Here is a 22497-nt window from a genome sequence, read left to right on the forward strand (position 1 = left end):
AGATCCAGCCCATTTTCAAACGTGACTTTTCTTTTGTTGCTGTCTCCCACTACACCAAATTTGGCCCCACTCTGTTCTGTTTTCAGAGAGTTGTCTGCTGACAGACAAAAAGGCAGTCTTGCTCCTTCTGTCTGTCCATCTCAATCTGTCTGTCTGTCTGTCCATCAGCAGGATAACTTTCTGAAAACCAAACAGAATGTTTTGAGATGGGTGGCTATATAAATTGAATGAATGAATGAACGAACAAACAAACAAATAAATAATTTTTGATCTATTGGGAGAAACTGGCAAGAGAAAGGTCAGATTCAAAAGTGGGCCAGACCCAGACAGAGGCTATGGAGAAAAGAACATCCAGAAAAACATTCCGCAGTGCTGCCCTATGGGGGAGGCAGTTGGACAGCAGCTGGGAAAGTTGGCAACTTTTCTATTTTAAGCCCCATCCCTTCTCCCTCCTGGTTGGGTGAGCTAGGGAGGAGCATGTGATTCTGCCTTGTGCTTCCCAGGGTACCCCTACATACAAATGTACCCAGTCACACTGCAAGGGGACACCAGACTCACACACACACATCTCATTTTACTTCATTACACAGAAGAAAATACACACACTTCCTATGGCCATTGCTGGTAAAAGGGTTGAAGAAAAATCAAGAAGCCATGTTCTGCATGCTTTCCCTAAGTTGTATCCATCTTAAACTAGTACCTCAGCTACAATTCTGTTTTAAGATCTTTTGGCTTCAATGATTTATACCTTAGGAATTTCCTATTTAATTACTACAGAACATTGTTTATGGGGCTGTCCTTGAGAATGTATTTAATAATAGCTCCAGTTCCAGCTGTAGAGTATGCTTTCTAAAAAGTCTATTTTGGCACTGTTTCAGTGCCAGGCAAAGATCTTTATTTTCTTTCCCTTTTATCCCCTGTATATTTCTGCTGCGCTTTTTCATTTTTACATAAATAAAATAAAATAAAATAAAATAGGTTATTCTTAGATTTTTTTGTGATACCTCTTTTAGCATTTCATTTTAATTGGCTATTGTTTTAAATGTATCTAGTGGGTTGTTTTCCATTTGAGTTACATAGACTTTACTAGTGTTTCATTCTATGTCATCTTAAAAGTGAGTAGCTAACTGGGCAATTACTAAGTCTCAAAAAGTGTTTAAAAAATAAATGACAAGTCAACTCAGGTAAAAATATTCTAACTCTGAAAGGACAATTTACAGTACATTATCAAGCATAATATTTAACTACCCTATATTATTTCCTACCATGGCAAGCTTTCTTTCCCACAGTGTCTCTTTGAACATTGTAATTCTATGAGGAATTTGAATACCACAGCACACTTTTCTGTGTTCAGTGCATGAAGGAGAAAGGGAAAGCTACATGATGAAATAAGTTCCACTCCAATCAAGGGCACCAGTTTAAGCGAATAAAGCTTAGAATGTGATCAGAACAGAACAATGCATATAGGATTTCAATTCCTTTCCTTTCTTAAAAGGGTAACAGATCTTGCTGAGAATGCTCAATTTTTTTCTTCATCCGATGATGGACAGTAGCATTTTTAAGCCCCTGTAACTATGCAAGATCATTGGTGCTTATGCTCCCATCCATCATATGCTTCTCCTTATATTTACCTCAGCCTAGAGTTGGAAAAGTGAGCTATAAATCAATCTCTGCTAGTGAGAGAAGGCAGAAGACAATTCTTATTCAGATCACCTCCACCTCCATTTACATTTTCAATAGGCACTGAGTCTTGGATAGAATTCCTACTAGTTCTCCAAGATCATTCCCAGCTTTAACTTATTCTGCTTCTTAAGGGACTTTAAGCTTTCATTCTTCCCATGAAATCATCAGGAGTTGAACTCCACTAAAAGACCACTTTCCTTGTTACCATTTTGCAGAAGAAATTATACTGAGGTTAGCACCCAGTCCGGAGTCCTTTCCTTGATGCTAAATGGCCAGAAGCAGCCTGGAAAAAAATAGAAGTTTTTATGCCTATGCACCTCAGCCTAATCAATGGGGTTTCCCATATCTTCTATGTGGAAAAAGACATTCTTTCTTAAAAGATTTTTTTCTATAAGTTTGTATTTTCGATGCCCAAGTGTGTGAGGTATACTATAAATGGGTACAATAATAGATATTTTAAGAAATCTGATTGATGGTATAATAAATGTTTTTTTCTGGAATAGCCTAAGTCCAATGTACAACAGCAAATAGAATATGAATGGGCGGTATAACACAAATAGAATATAGATGGATACATAAAGCTATCCTAAATCTGCATGGGTATTTTCATGTGCAACAATCCAGGTGCAGATCTACAATGAAGGTCTGAATTATTAGATATGTAATGGTAAACCACTGTTTGGCATTACAATCAATGAGTGTGAGTCTCTTTTTCTAACAAGTATAGTGCTGATCTCAATCTCATACCAAATTTTTATCATTGTATTTCAGATTTCTAATCTAGTACCCACTTTTTTCTCTAAACCATCACAGTACTGAGATTCTAGCTTTCTGATTAGTAGATCTATTTGGAACTGAAGTGGAGGTTTTGCATCAGGAGCTATTACAAAATCTTGCAAATTTGTAATATCTGGCAAACAAAACTTCTTTTTAGGTCATTCTTGAACAATATACATTTGCTAAGTTTTTAGTGGCTTCCGAAAAAATAAGTAATTTTAAGTAATAAAAATCCTAATCTTTTAGAAAGTTCTACATGTTTATCCCAAAAAGAGCAGGAAAAAATCCTTCTACTATTCAAATCAACCTATTCTTCTGGATGTTTTAAATGACATCTCCCATCCTCCACTATCAGCATGGCCATTGGCTGCTTGTCATTTTAGTTTCTTTGTTGATTTCATTTACTTGCAATGACAACAGGACTGATGAACTTACGGGTCTCCAAAGCTGCTGAATTACAACTTCAACCAGTCTCAATGAGATGAAAAATAAGGAAGAATGTTTGGAATTGTAGCTCAACAACAAGGGGCTTCAAGTTCCCCACCAATAAGCTACAAAAAGACACCTAATTAATGCTGCAGAGTTCTCTCAGCAAGGAAACCATACCACATTTTACGCAGCTTTGATGCCATGTAAGAATATGATGTTCAAACTGGAAGTTACAGATTGCAAAACATTTAATGTTGGGCAGGCTCAACATTTTAGGGATAGGGAAATTCTGCTGAATTTCAATTTTAGCTTTTTAACTGGTGAAGTGCACAGCACAGGACCTTGGATGCCCTCATCTTTCCTATTCCTTCTGCTTCCCCAGGACATGAATCATTGAGCATATGGTAGCCCATTAATTTAATTCAGATGATAGATCCTGAGTCAATCCCTCCTGTTTCCTTCAAATAATTTTGCATTTTTAGAAACAAAAAACTATTTGTTCCCATTGTTTGTTTTACAAAATATAGATATGAGATCAGTTGTTTATTTCATTTAAGAAAAATGCACTAACCTAGACACCTACCAACATATCTCCATACATATATTCCTTCCTCTTAAAATGGTTACCTTTATATTATCACTATAATAATTCCAAAACAGGAGTAAAATTTAGTATTATAACCATAACATTACATCATCTGAAACCCATATTTAAAATTGACCTACCATTGCAGACATTGCCATCTTTGTCTTCACACTGCCGGTCATCACACTCACAAATTTTGCCATATATTTTGGATTCTCCCAGAGGGAAACATGTACACCGGCCACATTCACATTTTCCTGTGAGAACAGTCATCTCCCATTAGTCAAATCCAGCAGCCAAGGTCAATTTGTTCTTGTCTGTGACTCAACTTAGCAAACTAGCAAAGAAATATAAAGATCAGCCTGAAAGAGGAAGGCAGTATTGCTTGTAAAGAAGGCATTCTCAAAAGATAGCTGTGTAAGGGCTGTTTTGTGTTAAAGGAACACAGAAACTCTCTTAACCATATCAGGCTATTTATTCCTTGAGTTGAGCGTTGCTGGCAATGGCTTGCCCCATTTAGGACAGAGTTTCATCTCATTACCTCCTGCTTCTTTTTTTCACCTGGAGCATCTAAGTAGTAGACCTGGATCTTCTACCTAGAAAACAGATTCCCCACTAGTGAGTAATTGTCCTTCTTTGCTATCCCTTGGATATCCATCTCCCATGGTGCCTTTTCAGCCTATTGCTGCAATATTTAGAACTTGGACTTGGAATCATCATCTTTGCACCACTGTCTCCCTTTCTGACATTGGCCAAAAGGCAACCTCTACCAGTCCTACCTCCTCAACTGTCATTAGAATTTCACTGAAAGTGAGGGGAGTGGGAAAGGGATGTATCCGAAGTGCTTAAGCAAACCAGATAATAGTAAGAGCTAAATCTGTGAGTTTGTGTGAAGTAGTGGTTAAATGGTTGGACTAGGATTTGAATGACCCAATTTGAAGTCCATTCTCAGCCATGGACATTCACTAAGTGATTTGGGTCCAGGCCCTCTTTCTTAGCCCAACCTACCTCAAAGGTCTGTTGTTGTGAAATTAAAATTATAATAATTAAAAACCCTATCATCTAATAAGCTGTCAGTCCTAAGAGACAGAATCTATCTGTCTGGGCCTGAAGCTACTTTTATTAGAACAGCTATAGCAACAGAATCTTGCAAGTCTGAATGTGCTTCCCTCCCTTGTCTTTTATCTTCATTTAAAAGGGGGGCCGCTGTCTGGGGCCTTTTCGTAAATCTCTTTCTTGGCCTGGGCTCAAGCCTTATTTATCTGATTGTTACCTTAGCAACAGATCTTCTCTCTGCCCTTCAAGGCTATCCTCTATACATTCTACATAAACAAATAAATAAAACTAAGGGCAGTGGAACTAGGAGGAGTTTGTCAATCAAATAGGAAAGTTATGTGGACTATATTAGATAGGTGGAATAAGATTCCACATGTTTTATATAGCTATCGATTTGTGTGTGTGTGTGTATGTGTGTGTGTGTGTGTGTGTGTATTAATTACCTAAAGCAAAAGGGAAATATATATAATTAAATATAGTAACTGTAGACCTTAATACATTACTTTTGACATGTTGAAAGAAGAATCAAAGCTATAGAGTTGGACTTAACATTATCCACATAGCACAACCTTTCTGGGCTAAGGCTCTCTTTGGCTTGTCAGTACATGTTGGGGCAGTGGTCAAAAAGTGGGTCCAGACAGGTTTAAAACATGGTGGGGAAAATACATGAGAAAAATTAAAGGTGATATCTTTGACTTTAATGTTATTTCCTTATACTTGTTAATGCAATTACTTCCCTTTATTCCTTTCTACCATATTAAAGATTACCATTTGGCACCAACACTGGAGAGGTTCTAGTTCCCCCAACCAAGGGATTTGGAGGTATGCCCTCACTCGGCATCAGGCTGTACATCTCTCAGCTATACAATACAGAAGATTTTCAAACATGCCATGAATGCAACTCAGCGAATGCAAAAAGAAACTGAACCTAACCCGTTGGATTTTTTTTTTTTCTTGCTGAAGTGGAAAGGATACTCTATGAAGCCCTGAAGTGTTTTTCATCACCTTTTTTTCTATCCTCCTCAAGAAGCAAATTTTCTGGACGACACAGAAGAAGCATTGTCAGACAGTACAAATTAAATTTCAAGTCACCATATAAAAGAGGCTGGCATTCTGGGTCTAAGTAATCAAACAACAACAAAACAGGAGGGCAAATTTCCAGGACCCAAAGTAAGGTAATTTCGGCAACTTTACTATTTTATCAAATGTGTCTGGCTAGGCCATTCGTGCTGGCTACATCGTCTGGCTTCACAACATTCAAACTACTCTTTCAATGCAGTCTTGATCATTTAAGTAATCAGAGGTTCATGTCAAGCTGAAAAAGGATCAGCACTTCACCAATGCTTGCTTCCCTTTGCTGGAGTAATAGGTTTGCCATAGCAACCCTCTTACAGAAGGAGAAAGTGAGCAAGGGGAACTTCCTGAATTGGCTTTCAAAATACAAAGCACACACAAACAAGTGCCCATTTGTATCAGTCCAGCTCATTATTTTCATATATACTGTATCATTCCCTCTATTTTCAGGACCTAGATTTTTGTCTGCTCAATTTTGGCCATACTGTATATGCTCAACGTCTTATTTTACATTGCAGGTGAGAGAATTCCTGGGAAAGTGGTATTCAGATCCTGAAGAAACAGGAACTGTAAAAAATAGGTTACAAAATGTTCACTGTTTCAGTCAGCAAATGTTTTCTTCCACACTTTTCCTGCTTATACCAAGTTTTGTACCATCACCTTCTTCACAACACAGGCAATCCCTGGTTTTGGTTCTGGTTTTGGATCCTTGGAGTTTCTTTTCTTCAAGTTTGTTATACTTCTTGTTGTTTGGGTAAAACTGAAAACTTTCAGGGATCCCTCTTGTAGGGGGCGTACAATTTTGAAAACGTAAATATCAGCACTTACAACTGGCATGATGTAAATTGAAGGAACTGGACTAAATACAAATGTGTATTTAAAAAAAAACTTCAGAGACATCTCCTTTATATGTTATGACAGAAGGAAATCAATGTTTTTTCTGACATGTGGCCAAGATGTTATGGAACGATGGCTATGCTGGAAGTGGATGAAGGTTGATGAAGTGGTTTCCACAAGAAATGGGCAAAAAGAGGGAGAATTTTATTCCTTATAGAGGATTAAAAACCCATATTGTTTATGCTCAGAGGTTTTTGAAGAAAGCAGGGATATCCAAGTTGTTGCACATGGATATCTGGCAAAGAACATGAGGAAAAAGAGAAAACTCTACAAATAAAGCAATACATTTATGTTTTAATTTAGTAATCCCATTTGTATTCCATCTTTCTTTCCATTCAAGCATTCTAACCATTTAAAATAAAACCTAATCATTTAAAATCTGTGTAAAATAATTAAATCATTGTTAATTAGAACTGAAAGGGCCAGCATAAAAAGGAAGGTCTTGACTCCTTTCCAGATGGAAAAATTGTGAGCTGAGCATACCTCCTGAGGGAGTATTTTCCATCATTTGGGAACAAAACTAGAGAGGGCCTTCTTCAGTGGCCAACCAAAGGATCTGGGAAAGTGAGGACATGTTTCAAAAAGCTTTCACTGACAATAGGCAGGTTCACACTGAGATAGGGAGTCCCTCTGTAGTACTTTCAACATGAGCACAATAAGCTTCCAATATTGTGCAGATTCCAGATATCCTTTGGCCTTAGCACTGGAGGACAATTTCTTTCTGCAAAACTAAAGAAGATAATTAGGGCTATGGAGCTGTTTGCAAAAGAAAGGCCTCCAAACCTGAACTTCTGCACAAATTAGTATCTAGTGGTGGGTCCTAATTTTGTTTTTGTTTTTTACTACAATTGCTATGTTGAAGGAAAAAGCATTTTACTACTACCACACACACTCATGCACACGCAGGACATCATCTATTGATTCTACCCAGCTGGTGGAAAGTCCCCACACTGGAGCTTTAGCAACCAGTTGCTTCTGGGAAATAATTGAGATACATGAGTGTATGGAATGTAGCAGCAGAAACATCTCATTGAAAAGGTCTAGATCTTGCTCCTTTAAAAATGAGGTAAACGTTCTGTTGGAAGTCCTGGCAAATCCAGCATGCCTCATTAGCATGTGAATCAGCATGTAAATTGAGTTGTCGCACAATGCAACTCTGAGGAAGCTGTTTGTTGCCACTTCCACTTCCTCTCCTTCTCTTTCCCCTTCTTCCACCCAGAGAGAAGCAAGCATGCTGTTCTGCTCTCCGTTCATCAGGGCCATGTGCTCGAGCCTTTTCTGCCCCTTTCTTCCATGCAGATCTTGGCAGCTGTAGGGCTGAGAGTTTAGGGCAAACTAAGTATTTAGAAAGAAAAGAAGAACAAAGGAACTTCATCTTTTCACCAAAATGGATGTAACAGAAGCAACAATAAAGGCAGTAAGGAATTCTTTTACTTATCTTAACCTAATCTGTCTAAGTGTGTGATTCTTTTTGCTTGGGAGGGCTGAGTGTGTAAGATCAATGACCTGTGTTTCTCTGACATGCTCATTGAAGCTATCTAAGATAATTTTCTCTTTCTGTGCCAGCTTCTCAGCTGTGTTATAAGCTCTGCTCCATTTTAGTGGTTCTAGCAGGCCACTAAATTGGCTTCACATTCTTGCTGTTTAATGCCAAAGATAATCCATGAAGCTGCAATCCTGAACATATTAGAGGTCTTTTTGAACTCAATGGAATCTTCTTCTCCACAGATACACATAAGATATACAGACACACAGAATCTACTTCTCCACAGATACATATAAGTTTGTGTTGTTTGGATGTATGGCCAGATGTGGGCATTCTGGGAGCTATGGGATTTCTAGATTTCTACTTCTGCAATCAGAAAATAAAATTCAAGGTTCTCATTGCTTTGCTAGAAACTACCACTCTCAATGTCTAACAAGAGGTATCTGAAAGAGGAGCTTAGGAGGGCAATTTCCCCTCCTCCTGAAAAATTCCTGAAAACACCCATGATTCCATCATGATTGAGACGAAAAAGAAGTACGTCCTCTGAGACATGACAGTTGTGAATCAAAGGACACGTGGATCTGCAACAGCCAGAGACTCATTTCTCTGGAATGCTTCCAAACAGAAACAAAATGTTTCCTGCTCAAGAGTTTTAAAAAAAAGAAGAACAAAAAATCCCCACCTTGCTTTCCATCTTGGCCAATGTGATGTGGACAAACTAGGGCTTGGAAGTCTTATTTCTGAACCACAGACTCTCTTTCCCCCACCTCAAGCTGCCGGTCTGTCTTTTTCTCTAATGCCACAGAATGTCAGTCGGTGCCAGAGACCACTGACAATATGCCAACTTTCCTGTGTCACAGAATATAATGCTTGAGATAGACGGTGGTATAGATTTGTATTTCTGGCATTTCAGGAGAGCAGCATTAAATTATAACAGGCATTTATGAAGTCTCAGGATGTTAACATTTCTGAGAAGAAAAAAAATAGAACTCCCACTCATCCCCCACTCATCCCACCTGCAAAGACAAAGTTTTCATTATTCCTACATGCAAATGTTCACTTGATATTTAAGGACTAAGTAACATGTAACAATGACTGTGGCATTTTGGGTCCTTTATTGTATGTACTACACAATACTATTATGCTGCCATTCTCCATTGTTGAGCTTTTAAACACACACACACACACACACAAATTGCTGAAAATGCCTGGTGATAAGAGCAACTTTGAATATAATGCTTATGCAGGATCATTAATTATATGTATTTTGAGCCAATTGCTAGATGGGTATAGAGGATAATAGAACCCCCTTTGTAAACTCTTAATTTTGATTTAAATACAGCATGTTCAAATCCTTCCTGTATAATTTACAAGAATTTCTGCCCCCTTACACTGCCTGTGCATTGCCAAAGTTAAGTGACAGTAGGATGGGCCTTCTAAGAATGCCATTATTTCTTTTACATTTCTAAAACACACATGCTTTCACAGTTCTTTTCATTCAACCTTCACCTCCACCCAGCTGTAACAACAAAGGGGAAATTTGGTTTTACATAAAGTATTGGAGGTCAAGTTATAGCACCTGCTATACAAATCTAAGCCTGTTTTTACATTAAGAGAGTGCTTTGCATGTCCTCATATCAGCCCAATTGTGCAGATTGCGCTGGAATTAAGACAAAGGGTATAATCATTGTACTAGGGAATAACACATTCTGATCTGAATGCTCAGTGCTCTTTATAATGCCCCCTATCTCATTCCCATCAGTAGGGTTGATGACAATATCAAAAAAATACTTGGTTGGAAATAATCATCTGCCTTTTAAAGAAATACTGAGCTAATCTATTAACCAATGTACAGTAAATCTATTGGAATATCAAATAATGAAGAAAGTACAGGATAGCTTATAAATATATACATGGGTGTCTGAGAGAGTATGTGTGTGTCTTTACTTATTTGCTTGTTTGTTTAGTAAATTGCCACCTAGAGCCATTCAATTGCTTTGGGCAACTTACCAAAATAAGCAAACAAACAATGGATTTAAAAGTATAAACCAGGGTTTCTCAACCAGGGTTCCATGGAACCCTAGGGTTCCATGAGAGGTCACTAGGGGTTCCCTAGGAGATCACGATTTATATATATATAAAAAATTCAAATTCAGGCAAGTTCACATTAAAGAGATAAGTTTCATTCTTATTTTTAGTTTACAAACATTGTTAATGCATATATACTGTACAGGCCTAGACATGAAACAAATATAATAATTTTGTAACTTGTGGCCTATATTTGAGCCTGAATGTGCAGGGGTTCCCTGAGGCCTGAAAAATATTTCAAGGGTTCCTCCAGGATCAATAAGTTGAGAAAGTCTGGTATAAACTATAAATTGTAAAAGGCCTGGATAAAAAGAAATGTTTGGAACCTGTTCTTACACCTTAATAGTTGGGATCCTCTTGAACAACTCCTTCCACAAACAGAGTAAGCAGAATTAATTGGCGGTGTCTCTAGTGAGATCTGTGAAAATGCCCCACTGATGAAATGTGGGGCTGCCTATGCAAGTCCTACAAGAAATTGGAGCTGGGTGGGCTCTGAAAGCAAATGACAAGTTACCTTTGTTAGAAAAAAGGTAAGCAAAAGGAAGCTGTATTGCCCATAAAAGAAAAGAAAACAAAAATTTAATTAGAATAGCTCAAAAATCACAAAAATGGGTACACTTTAAAAATCTCTGAATTATGGCTTTGTCAACCAGGTGTTACAGAAGCCAAACTGGAGTATGATGGGAGGAAAGGCTGAGCTGTGTGCTTGGCATCTCAAGGTGAAACTGGGAAAGAGCTACATTCGAAGAAGAAGGCTCTTCCTAACCTCATAGCAGTTTCTGGTTATAGCCAGAAACCCAAACAGCTTTTAAAAAACATGTATTCCTTTCCTCCTAATTAAACTTGCAATTATTTATTCTACGTATGTATGAACTAAGATTATTATTCACAATCTTTGGTCTCAGGGCTACATGCAGTCCCCTGGAAAACCTTGGGTGCAGCTCTTGGGGACCACTGAAAACTTGCTACTGAATAGAAAGGTTCTATGTGATTGAAGTGGGAAATACTGTATATAATTACAGGAGAATAATCATGTTAAATGCTGTTAATTGATGTAATTCCAAATGGAAAAAAAAACCCTGAAACATTTAGTTTTGTCCTGGCCCTACATGAATTGCAGAATCATAGAGTTGGGCTGTTGAATCCAGTCCTCTATACAGTTCAGGAATGCAGGTTAAAGCATTGTGCAGATGGATGTCTCATCTCCTCTTACTGATAGGAAGTGTTTTCCCAGCATTCAGTTGGAATCAGCCTCCCCATACCTTCAATCCATTATTCCATGTCATGCATTTTGGAACAATGGAGAAGTGGTCTTACGTTTTTCTGTATAGCTTCCTTTCAGATACTTGAAGAGTGCTATCATATCTCCCCTTAATCTCTCTTCATACTTAGTTTATAACTTACAGTTAGCTTCAGTACAATAAATACACTAAGCTACTTTGCTTAGTTGGGCAAGGATTAGGCTAGGCAGTGTGGTGCTTGGGACTACCAACATCAAACCTCTCCTTTGGTACACTCTAGATATCTCACCCTACTGAACTGTATTTTGGCTTAGATTGTAAAATTAAATTAAAATAAACAATTGATGGGAAAGTAGCACATTGAAGAGCAAAAGACTTCCCTTTAGCATGGCCTTTATTTACCAGAACACCTCTGGGCTGTATACATATAAAACTGTTATATAGACTACAAAAATGGTGGATAGCATTGGTCTTTTGCTTTGTTTGGAAGGGACTACAAAAATGGTGGATAGCATTAGTCTTTTGCTTTGTTTGGAAGGGACTACAAAAATGGTGGATAGCATTAGTCTTTTGCTTTTTGCTTAGCAAAAAGTGGGCAGAATCCCACTACTTGTGTCTGTACCATTCTTTTTTCCCTGGGGGGGGGGGGGAAGACATTTTCCCCTATTTTTTCTCAGAAGGGAAAAAAAACTTTCAGCCTCTGTACCTGTCTCTTTTTCTCATATACAAACAAAACCATTAAGGGTGGGGGTGGGAGGACAGATGGGGAAGGTATATCACCTAACCATTTTGAGTTGTTCAGTGGGGTAAAAATGTTGTTGTTGTTGTTGTTGTTTAAATAAGAGTCATCTGATGATACAGTATTGCATGGTCACCTGACTGTTGTGTTATTAGATGACCATTCTTTGAAAGAAAAGACAATAGGTAAATGTGGCAGTGGCTGTGTGTGCACGTCCATTTGTTGACGGCCACTTTGTGATGAAGTAAGCTCCTCATCCTTGGGGGCTCTCTTGGGGGAGTTCCCACAACATACTTCTGAGACTTCAAATATACTCACCGGCAAACTGAGGTGGCTGCTTCAGGTACCTGACTATGCATGTGGAGGGAAGGATTTTAGAACCCAAAACATTGAAATCTCATCTCCTGCAACTCCTGTGTTCTTTGTGTTCTAGAGAGAGAAGAGGAGGAACCTTCTAGGTGACTCTTAAGCTCTCCAAGGAGCCTGGCCTGATTCACACTAGCTTCTCAGGGAGCTTCCTGTTCCTTGGCGCTTCTCTGAACTCTCATGAGGATGACAAGCAGCGAACTGCTCAGGGCAAAAAAGAAGATACGAATAAGACCCAAAATGTCTAGTTCTTCATCCAGGCCTCCTTATCTGTCCCCTTCAACTGAGTGTACAGAGAAGTCAGAGTGAAAGAATAAAATGATTGTCAAGGTCAACACTCAGAAAAAACTAAGAATGCAACAAAGCTTTTTTATCTAAGCAGGAAAGAGCTCAGCTACTCAGACACAAAATTTCCTGCCTCAGGAAAGGTACATATAGTGAGGATATGCCTCATTTTCCAGATCATCATGAGCCATTGTTCCCTCCATCTCAGCAGAGTACAAAAAAGTCACTCTATCTGTGTTCCATCTCCTGAGATAGCATGGGTCCCGAAAAAAGAAATAAAATAAATTACTCTACCATCTAGTGTTGCTATGATGGTAAACTAAACAGGGTATTTTTTTAAGGAAAATCCTAGTTACCTTACCACCATATTACATTACATCCAAAGGGATGACAATATCATATTGGCAGTTTTTCAATATATTATGGCTGTGTGCCTAAGCATCTGGGACAAGTTACATCAATGTCCTGTACATTGTGACATCATTGTGCAAATGATGCCAGTGCAATTTGTGTCAGTTCCATGATATCACTTGAGTTCTTGCTCCTTCCCTCCTGAAACTCTTGGCTATGTGCCATTATAGCAGCTGGAATAGGAGAAAGGGGGAGTTAATCTCTAAGCAATTCAGACAAGGTCCTGGTAGTCCACATTAAAATGCAGCTGGAGTTAAGCTGTTTTGACACTTGGCAGATCCTTGCCGCTCTTCTCCGCATGCAAAGTAGCCAAACTAAAGGTGACAAGACTTCTGTCTGATTTGTCCTCCTCTTGGCAAGGATTCAGCTGGCAATGCAAAGTGCCAGGTTACTTGTTTGCTTGCTTGCTTCTTTTTTTTTTTTTTTTAGAACTCCCTTGAAACATAATGGCTTGTTTAAGCCCAGAAGCCAGGAAGCAGTGAGGGTGAAGAGTTCCCATTCCCATCAGTGGAAAAATAGAACTGTCTGCCCAGGGGCTCAGTTATAAATAAATTATAAATAAATTGATGCCAAGCCAGAAAAAGCCAGCTCAACTTTCAGAACAAGGCAGCTTCAGCTAACAAGTGCCCATAACTGATTTTGAACTGGTGCAAAATCTTGGTATAATGGTGCCCTTAGGTAGTGAAATATCCATGGCCACAGTAATTCCTGAAAGCAAGCATTGCCTTACAAATATTCAGTATATGTCCAGGAGAGGTTTTCTTCTGAAATGTTCAGAAACACTCTGATCTAAGTGCCAAGAAGCACGAATCTTAAACATACTGTAATCATTAAATAGTGAAGGAGAGTATAAATAGTGAAGAATAGTGTATCTACAAAGCAATGTCTTGTCATCAGACTTTTTCCCCTTTTTATTCAGGGCCAGACCAGATGTGAGGACATTGGGTATTGTTATTCACATCTCATTTTTTTTAATCCGTTCAATCATGTCCGATTCTCGGAGACTGCCTGGACAACTCCCTGCAGTTTTCTTGGCAAGGTTTTTCAGAAGTGGTTTGCCATTGCCTCCTTCCTAGGGCTGAGAGAGAGTGACTGGCCCCAGGCCACCCAGCTGGCTTTGGGCCTAAGACGGGACTAGAACTCCCAGTCTCCCGCTTTGTAGCCTGATGCCTTAACCACTACACCAAACTGGCTCTCCATAATGATATAGCATAGCATAAAATACAATAAAATAACAATAAATAAATAGCTACTGTGGGATATCCCGATCCAGGCTGTGGCTGTAATAACCCTATAAAAAAAAGTTTAGGTTTAGCCTTTTCTCCTCTACTGCACACTAGATGAAAATCTCTCTGGATATGGAGTTTCCCATACAGAAAAATGTGTATAGGGGCCCAGCTTAATCGTATAAGTACACCAACTCTGTCCTAGTTTGGAGTCTGCAAAGAGGGAGCAACTGCAGCTGGTAGCACACTTTTTGATGCAGAGCCCACTGTGTGCCATAGGTGAGCTCATAGGACTTAATTAACTTGAAATAGGGAAGCCTTGTGAATCAACAACTGATCAGCCAACAAATGTATTATTTAGGGTAATTGAATTAAATCAATTGCTTAATTGTTCTATCGTGGCAGTGAGAATCCTGTTATATTCTCTATAACCTGTACAGTGTTTTTTTCCAATACTTTTTTATGTGGATAACTATATTGCTCAATAATCTGCCTATTGGCCATATGGGCTTGTATGGGTGTAACAAGCTCCTGTATCGCTAAGGAACAAGGTTGTTTCCTTGAAATCAAGCTGGCTGAGATGGAGATGCTTAGAGAGGCAGAGAAGAATGCAGATGAGACTTTCTGGGATATAATAGCTTTGTCCTACTTTCAGGAATATAGCTTCCTTCCGGGCAGGGAGAAACAATGTAAGGGAAATGTTCCCTTAGGAGGAACTCAATCCTTGGAAGGTAAACCCTATCCTCTCACATTACATTCCAAAGCTTTGGTATATAATTCAACATTACAGTAACATCTTTAATATTTAGATTTTCCCATAAATCCACCAATACACTATCTTAATACACTATCTCAAAAAGATACTAAATGATCACATGACCATATCCACATGAAGCTGCCTTGTGGGTCAGTGAACCCTTACATTTCTTACACTTTCAACATAAAAAATCGGATGTCTATCCTTTCAGATATATTCTTTGGTGAGTCCAATATACCCTAAGTACAATTTTTTGATGAATCAACCTTAATCTCAAATCTGTAGATACCATTTAAACATTTTTAAGACCTGAAGCCATTGTTCTTTTAACAGTAATTTTATTAAAAATTACAATTACAATGATTAAAAAAAACTAATACAAACTAAAAAAAGAAAAAGAAAAATAGAAGGTACAGAAAAGAAAATAGAAAAAAATAGAAAAGAAAGAAAAAAACAAGAATATAGTAAAGAAAAAGAAAAGAAATATATAAAGAAATGACTTCCCCCTTCATCACAACAAGTATAAACAATTTTAGTAACTTATCACCTGCTCTTAAAATACAACAAATGATTTCTTCTTCCCATATCTCATCTCTTATCTGTAAACAAATCCTTAAAACTTCGTCATTTAAGTCCTGATCAGCAAAAGTTCATTAAGGGTTACCACAGATAAGAAAATATCTAGTTTAACCTTGATCAAATAAACCAACTTTATATTCCTTTTATGTTTAATAATCTTGATCTTTAGTCCCTTCAAACAATGTCCTAGAACCAGATTTCCTTTCTTTTGTTCTTTTCCCCTTCTCACAAAATTCTTCAAAGCTTTAACAAGCCTCTTTTGTAAATCCAATATAGGAAAATTATCCAGGTCACTCTCTTGGTTTGTTATTTGTATATCCCTTTTAATTATTAAGACATCAGCCGGTTTCTTTTGTATGTCCAGTGTAGCATCTTTTTCTATATCATTCTTGTAGCCTGTCATTTTTAAATCCACTTTCAAATCAGTCTGTCTTGTCTGGTAAAACTTGTTCCTCTTCCATAACATCTTTTAAACACAGTTTATCTATAATGGCAGGCACGCTTAAAATTAACTTCTGGGCCCATTGTTCAAAAATATCCTTTAAAATGTCCAATGTTAAAATACTTTGCTCCGTTCTGTATTAGTAAGTCAAATTTAAGTGTTCTCCTTTAATTGCAATCTTTACTGCCTTCTAATTCCCTCTAGTGTCCACCCTTCAAAGTCCCATCCTATCATTTTTTTTTTAACAATTAAAAACAAAAGCATTTTCCCATGGGAAGGAATCTTATAATTAATTCCAAAATCTTATTTTGAATCCATCTGGACCTTTAGTCAATTTGTAACTTTCCAAAATCAAAGTTCTAATCACCCTTTTGTTGTTTATCCCCCCGCATTTTTTAAAGTCCTTAACCTTGTATTTAAAACTACTGTCACTAAGGATTGAAGGAAACTCACCCAGTGTTTTCAGACCTGCCTATCCAAGGTCCTTGGGAAGGACTCAGTAGGTGGACAAAATTGCCACATCCAGTCTAAACATCTGGCTGACTGTGCAATCAACCATAATAATAATAATAACAACAACAACATCAAACAACAACATCTGCCTATCCCAGGTCTTTGGCAAGGACTTGATAGGTGGATAAAAATGACAAATCCAGTCTAAACGTCTGACTGACTGTGTGACCAACCATAATAATAATAAGAGGATTGATGAAAAATGGACTGAAAGGAAAATGGTCAAGAAATCTAAATTTCTCAATAATACATGGAGGTTATTTAACACCACAGCAATTGAAGCCTAGCTGGAATATATTCCACAGTGTAAGACAGAGTCAACCAAATCCAAGAAGTCTGGGTTCTCTAGTAATGGACCAGCACAATTCTCTAGTAATGTCCACAAAGCTATGTCAAATTGAAGAAAGCTTCCTTCAGCTGATGGAAAGCCTGTTCTAACAAGGAGAATTGACAGGAGCACAGATGCTGGAAGAAAAAGTATAAGTAATAAGGAGGAGGAATGTATGGAGGAAAAGAATAAGAAGTTATTTCAATATATCCAGAGGAAAAAAACAAAGGAAGCAAGTGAGCCATCAGACAACACAAAGTTAAAGGAATACTCAAAGAGGATATGGCAATTGCAGAAAAACAAAATTAATGCTTTGCATCTGTCTTTACTACACAAGATAAAGGACAATTGCCTGAGCTGTACTGATTCCTCAGGAGATAAAGCAAATTGAAGGAAAAGAGATTCTGGGGCATCCCTGGGTCCCAATGGTATCTTAATACTGGAAGACCAAATCCAGGGGCACTGACTCTTCAGCCTTTCATGACATATTGACAAAAAGGTGACAGTAGGCTGTAGATAGAGAGTTAAGTATTGATTCCATGTCACCTCTTTGTTTAGCACTCTGCTTGCTTTATGGCTAAATAATTGCTAAACTGAGGTCAGTTCAAATTATAGGATGGTCAGTTTAATGTGTGCACTGGAAAAATTGATAGAGGTGGTAATGAGAGAGAGAGAGAGAGAGAGAGAGGGAGGGAGAGAGAGAGAAGAGGAACAAATTGAGATGAAGGAAAATCAGCATGGATTGTACCCAGATAAATCCTGTCTCATAACCCTTCTAGAGTTTTAAGGATTTTAACAGTTACCTTGATGTGAAGATGACCCTGTCAATAATATTGTATGTTTGGATTTTCAAAAAGCTTTTGACAAAGTTGCTCATAAAAAGTTCTTGGATAAATTTAGTAATCCTGGGATAAAAAGACCTCTCCTTTTAGGGTATGCTAACTAGTTAAAAAATAGGAGGAGGAAGACTAAACAGACAAGATTGAGTTGATTTGAGTTGATTTGATTTGATTTGATTCCAACACCACCCAACTCCAGACTGCTGCTGGGTAGCTCACAATATAGGAAAACAAAATAAGGATAAAAAAAAGAGAAAACAATGGAATAAATAAACAAGATGGCAAATCCTGACAACCAATACCAAAACATATGCCGCATATGCTAGATAATCTGACAAGGAGTTCCACCCACTCTACCCCTAAGATCTTCCAGAATGCCATCAGGGTGGGTTCCATCTGGAAGTTTGTTTCCTGGGTCCCAGTAGATGACACTGTTTAATTCAGGGGACCAGGAACACATCCAGTGTATTGGGTCATATTGACAGGGCAGAAACCACCAGAGATAGGCAGTCCCTCAAATAACCAGGTTCTATGCTATCTAGGGTTCTCTAAGTGACAGCTGGCATATTTAATCACACTCAGAAGCAAACTGGCAACCAGTGCAGCTCAAAAAAGAGGGGTGTTATGTGCATATGCTGGAGCAAGGTCACCACTGCTCATGCTGATGCATTCTGGACTAGTTGAAGCTTCTGGAGTGATCTTTTAGGGCAGCTCCGTGCACAGCATATTGCAGTAGTCAAACTGTGTGGTGGTGAGAATGTGAGTGACTGTCTAGAGGGCTGCCCAATCCAGGAAGGGGCTCAGCAGGCACACCAGATGGATATGTGCAAAAGCCTTCTTAGCCACAGCTGCTACCCACTCTTCAAGCAGAACCCCTAGATGGCACATCACTCTTGAAGGTAGAAGTGCCACCCAATCCAAGAGTAAAGATGGAAGATCCCCAGCCATTCAGTCCTGGCAGGATTGAGTTGGAGTCAGTTTCTCCCGATCCAGCACAGCATCCAGACACTGGGACAGGGCTTCGACAGCCTCGCCTGGCTGGCCTGGGGTCAAAATGTACAATTGGGTATCATCAGTGTATTGATGATACCTGCCCCCAGATTGATGGAAGACCTCACCCAGAGATTTCATGTGATGTTGAACAATATTCTCAGTGGAAGGAAGGAAGATGTAGAATCATAGGAGGATCAGTGCTGTTTAATTTTTTCACAACTGATTTTGACAAGAGAAAATGATGAGGTGGGCAAGCATGATACTCAAGATGGTGATACTGAAGATCTCCAGAAGCATCTCTTTAAACCAGATCAAAGTTTACCCAAACAGTTCAATGTCACTAATTAAAAAAACACTTCACAGTGGAAGTCAAATGCTAAGCATATATACACTGAGAGGGTCATCATCTAATCTGTATTATGACCACAAGGCCATCAGAAAGTGTCTGAGATGTCAATAACTAATTAGGAAAAAGATCTTGGGATCCTGGCAAGTAAGTCAATGAGGATGCTGACTGATATTGGCATCACTGAGAAAGACAAAATCCATGCTAGGAATTATTCTGAAAGGGGCCATCATATTTGAAAAAGAATATAATAGAGGTGAAAAAGTACAGAAGGGGGAAACCAAAATGATTAGAGATGTCAAATACCATCCTTACAAGAAAAGGCTAGAATGTTTGGGCAACTGAAAGGGGGTGTATGGCATGGAGCAAATGGACAAGGAGGATTTTTTCCCCCATCTGTCAAAACTCTATGCCTGGGTCATCCAATAAAGTTGACTGAAAGGAGATTTAGAACAGACAAAATAAAGTACTTCACACAACATATAATCAATCTGTGGAATTCATTAACAAGACATGTTGATGGCTACTAAATTGATGGCTTTAAAGGGGGATTGGATAAATTCTTAAGAGGATAACCGAATCATGGCTATCAGTCTTTGCAGCTCAGTGTTAATTTGGGGTGGGGACAGCATCCCTTCAGAGAAAAATGGTGACAGAGGGGCATGTCTCTGTTTCCAGCCTGAGTGAACTAGTAGCATCTTACTAGCTGCTATGAGAAACAAAGTGCTGGATTAAGATGGGCCTTGGCCTGATCCAGCAGGTCTATTCTGACATTTTTCTGTAACTCGTGATATCTTGAATACTTATTAGAAGAGTTTATGTGTCCTAGGTTTATACATTTATTAAAACTACTTACATCCTTGAGAAGCTATTAATGTATTTATTCAACAATATTTATAACCTGCTCCATTCCTAACAGACTCTAGGCACCGTACAACAAAATCCAAAATATGCACTACAAACAGATATAAATTATAAAAACCAACAATTTAAAAAACTGATATATCAAAGGGTTCATTCACTTAACCAAATGGCCAAACACCCATTGAAACAGAGCTGCTTTGGCATGTGTCTATATGTGTATCATCATCATTATTGTCATCATCATCACCATCATCCTGAATCAATCCCGTATAGGATGAAGGCCTCTTCACTGAAGCTTATAGACTGTAATCTACCATGCTGGTCCAATGTAAATTGGTAAATTTCAACTTCTCAGTCTACGCTTGAGAGAGAGAGACTGGCCCCAAATCACCCAGGTGGCATCCATGCCTAAGAATGGACCAGAGCCTGGGTCACCCCACTGTTAGTCCAACACCTTAACCGTATACCACACTGGCTCTCATATCTATCTACTTACCATCTCAATGTGTCTAATCTTTAATTAGGTTCTTCTGAACCATATCTTATACGTGTGAATCTTTAAGGTACAGGCAAGTGAACAATGTTGTCTCATTCCAGGATCTTTGATCTGAGTGTTCCTTAGTTCTTACTCCTCCCTTTCCTTGTTCATATCATACAAATTCAGTGACTTAGCATACAGTCTTATCTACATTCCATTGCACTCAGCGGGAATAAAATTTGCTTCCATGGAAACAAGTCCCCACATCATTTATGGACATTTATTCTGACATAATCCCACAGTGTGAGAGTGGGAGTGGGAGTGAGAGTCACTGGGGAGAAAAATCCTGAGGGAATATAAGTGTGTGTGTGTGTGTGTGAAATAATGCCTTACACAAAACTGAGGGAGGTTTGCAATAGTTAATTGAGAAATAAAATGTCACATCTCCAGGATTCTATTTGCCAAGAAAGCATTGAAATCTTAATCGTTCAGAGTGTGCTAGACAATATAGCCCCCAAAGGGTTGCTTTGGATATATTGTTCAATGCTCCAACCAGAAAGCAGCTAAATGAAGCTGAGCTCTCATGTAAACTTGCCAGAATTTAGAATCCACTGGAGGTCTTCCTTTGTGCCTGGTTTACTTACAGAGATGGGATGATGAGTGCCAGCCAGGGAAAAAGCTTTTTGGGGTTGTCCCTCTGGGCAGAACCAGTGGTCTGGTAGCACCAACACAGTGATCATTTAGGCAATGGTTGGAAATCAAACATTGGGCTGAGCTGGACAAGGGGAAAAGTAGAGACAAAAGTGCTAGTGAAGAAGGAAGAGATGATTTTGCAAAGTTTAAGGTGCTTCACCTAGGGATGACTTCTTCATAAGATGCTGCAATTTTGCATATACTTACCTAGAAGTAAATTCCTTTGAACCTAATTTGGCTTATATTGGCACAATTACAGCCTATGTAAGGATGTACAGCCCATAGGACAAAGGCTCCTTTCGGGTGAGCTTGGTGCCTATATGGCAGTGCTTCTTAACCTTGGCAACTTTCAGATGTGTGGACTTCAACTGCCAGAATTTCCCAGGCAGCATGCTATATGGGAATGTCTGTGTTCTCAGCAGCAAAATAGTTTGTGTTGCCTTATTCCAGGATGTTATTTTTCAATGTCCCAATCTAGCCCACAGTTCTGCAATTTCCTGGTGGCCTCCCATCACTGTAGCACCTAGGTCCAGTCCTGCCCAACATTTTTTGAGGGCATCCAGGTCTACCAGCTGTTCCTTCTTGAGCTGGGCAGGGAATTTCTCCCAGAGGTCCTTTCAATGTAATGCTAATTCATATCATAGCCTTGTTCCAAGTGATATTTGTGTTAAAAGGAAAATAATAAACTTCATCACCATTGTTTCTGTTCAGTAAGAGTGGGGGGTGTTCCCTTAAAACTTTATGGAAAAAGTCATTCTCCTGGAAAATCAACAAAACAGTTTCCAAAATATTCCAAAATTTCCACATATTCTCCCAGAACCTCAAAAGAAGGCAAGATATACTGACAGTGTTTTATTACTTCTTGGGACTGATCTGGGTGTAGATGCCACTGTATATTGTTTTATGGTGCTTATTGTAAGTATGTGCAGGTTTCTATAACCAGCATGGGATATTTTGCTGCTAGGGAAGCACTATGCGCATTTTAAAAGAAGATGTTAATATGCCTTTGAGTTAAATCTGTAAAATGAAAACAATTTTGCACATTCCAAACCTCTGGAAAGTCATGATTTCCTTTTATTGTAAGAAACCTGCTTGCCTTCTGGTGTGTGGTAAAGTGTGAGGCTTCCCCCTTTGCCTGATGCTTCTTCATGAATGGTCTCCACTTCAGCAGGATGACATCTCCAATGCTTTGGCAGTGCTGAACATTTATGTCTCTAAATAGCTTTCGTCCTACACACTTGAGATGGATAGGCCTGCTTTTCTGTATAAAGTCAGTTAGCCAAGATGGATCACACAGCCTGCACCAGCTGCTCAGAGAAGG

General features: G+C 38.7%; 1 protein-coding gene across 1 annotated transcript in view; it reads right to left on the minus strand.

Annotated features, from left to right (window-relative positions):
* Positions 1-22497, minus strand: part of ITGBL1 (integrin subunit beta like 1) — a 122249-nt gene that overhangs the window by 9175 nt on the left and 90577 nt on the right. Inside the window, exon 7 of the mRNA XM_063304387.1 lies at positions 3616-3732. Within this exon, the coding sequence (XP_063160457.1) occupies positions 3616-3732 (117 nt within the window). The remainder of the gene's footprint in view (positions 1-3615; positions 3733-22497) is intronic.

Source organism: Candoia aspera, chromosome 5 (genome assembly GCF_035149785.1).
Source record: "Candoia aspera isolate rCanAsp1 chromosome 5, rCanAsp1.hap2, whole genome shotgun sequence".
NCBI classification, from domain to species: Eukaryota; Metazoa; Chordata; class Lepidosauria; order Squamata; family Boidae; genus Candoia; species Candoia aspera.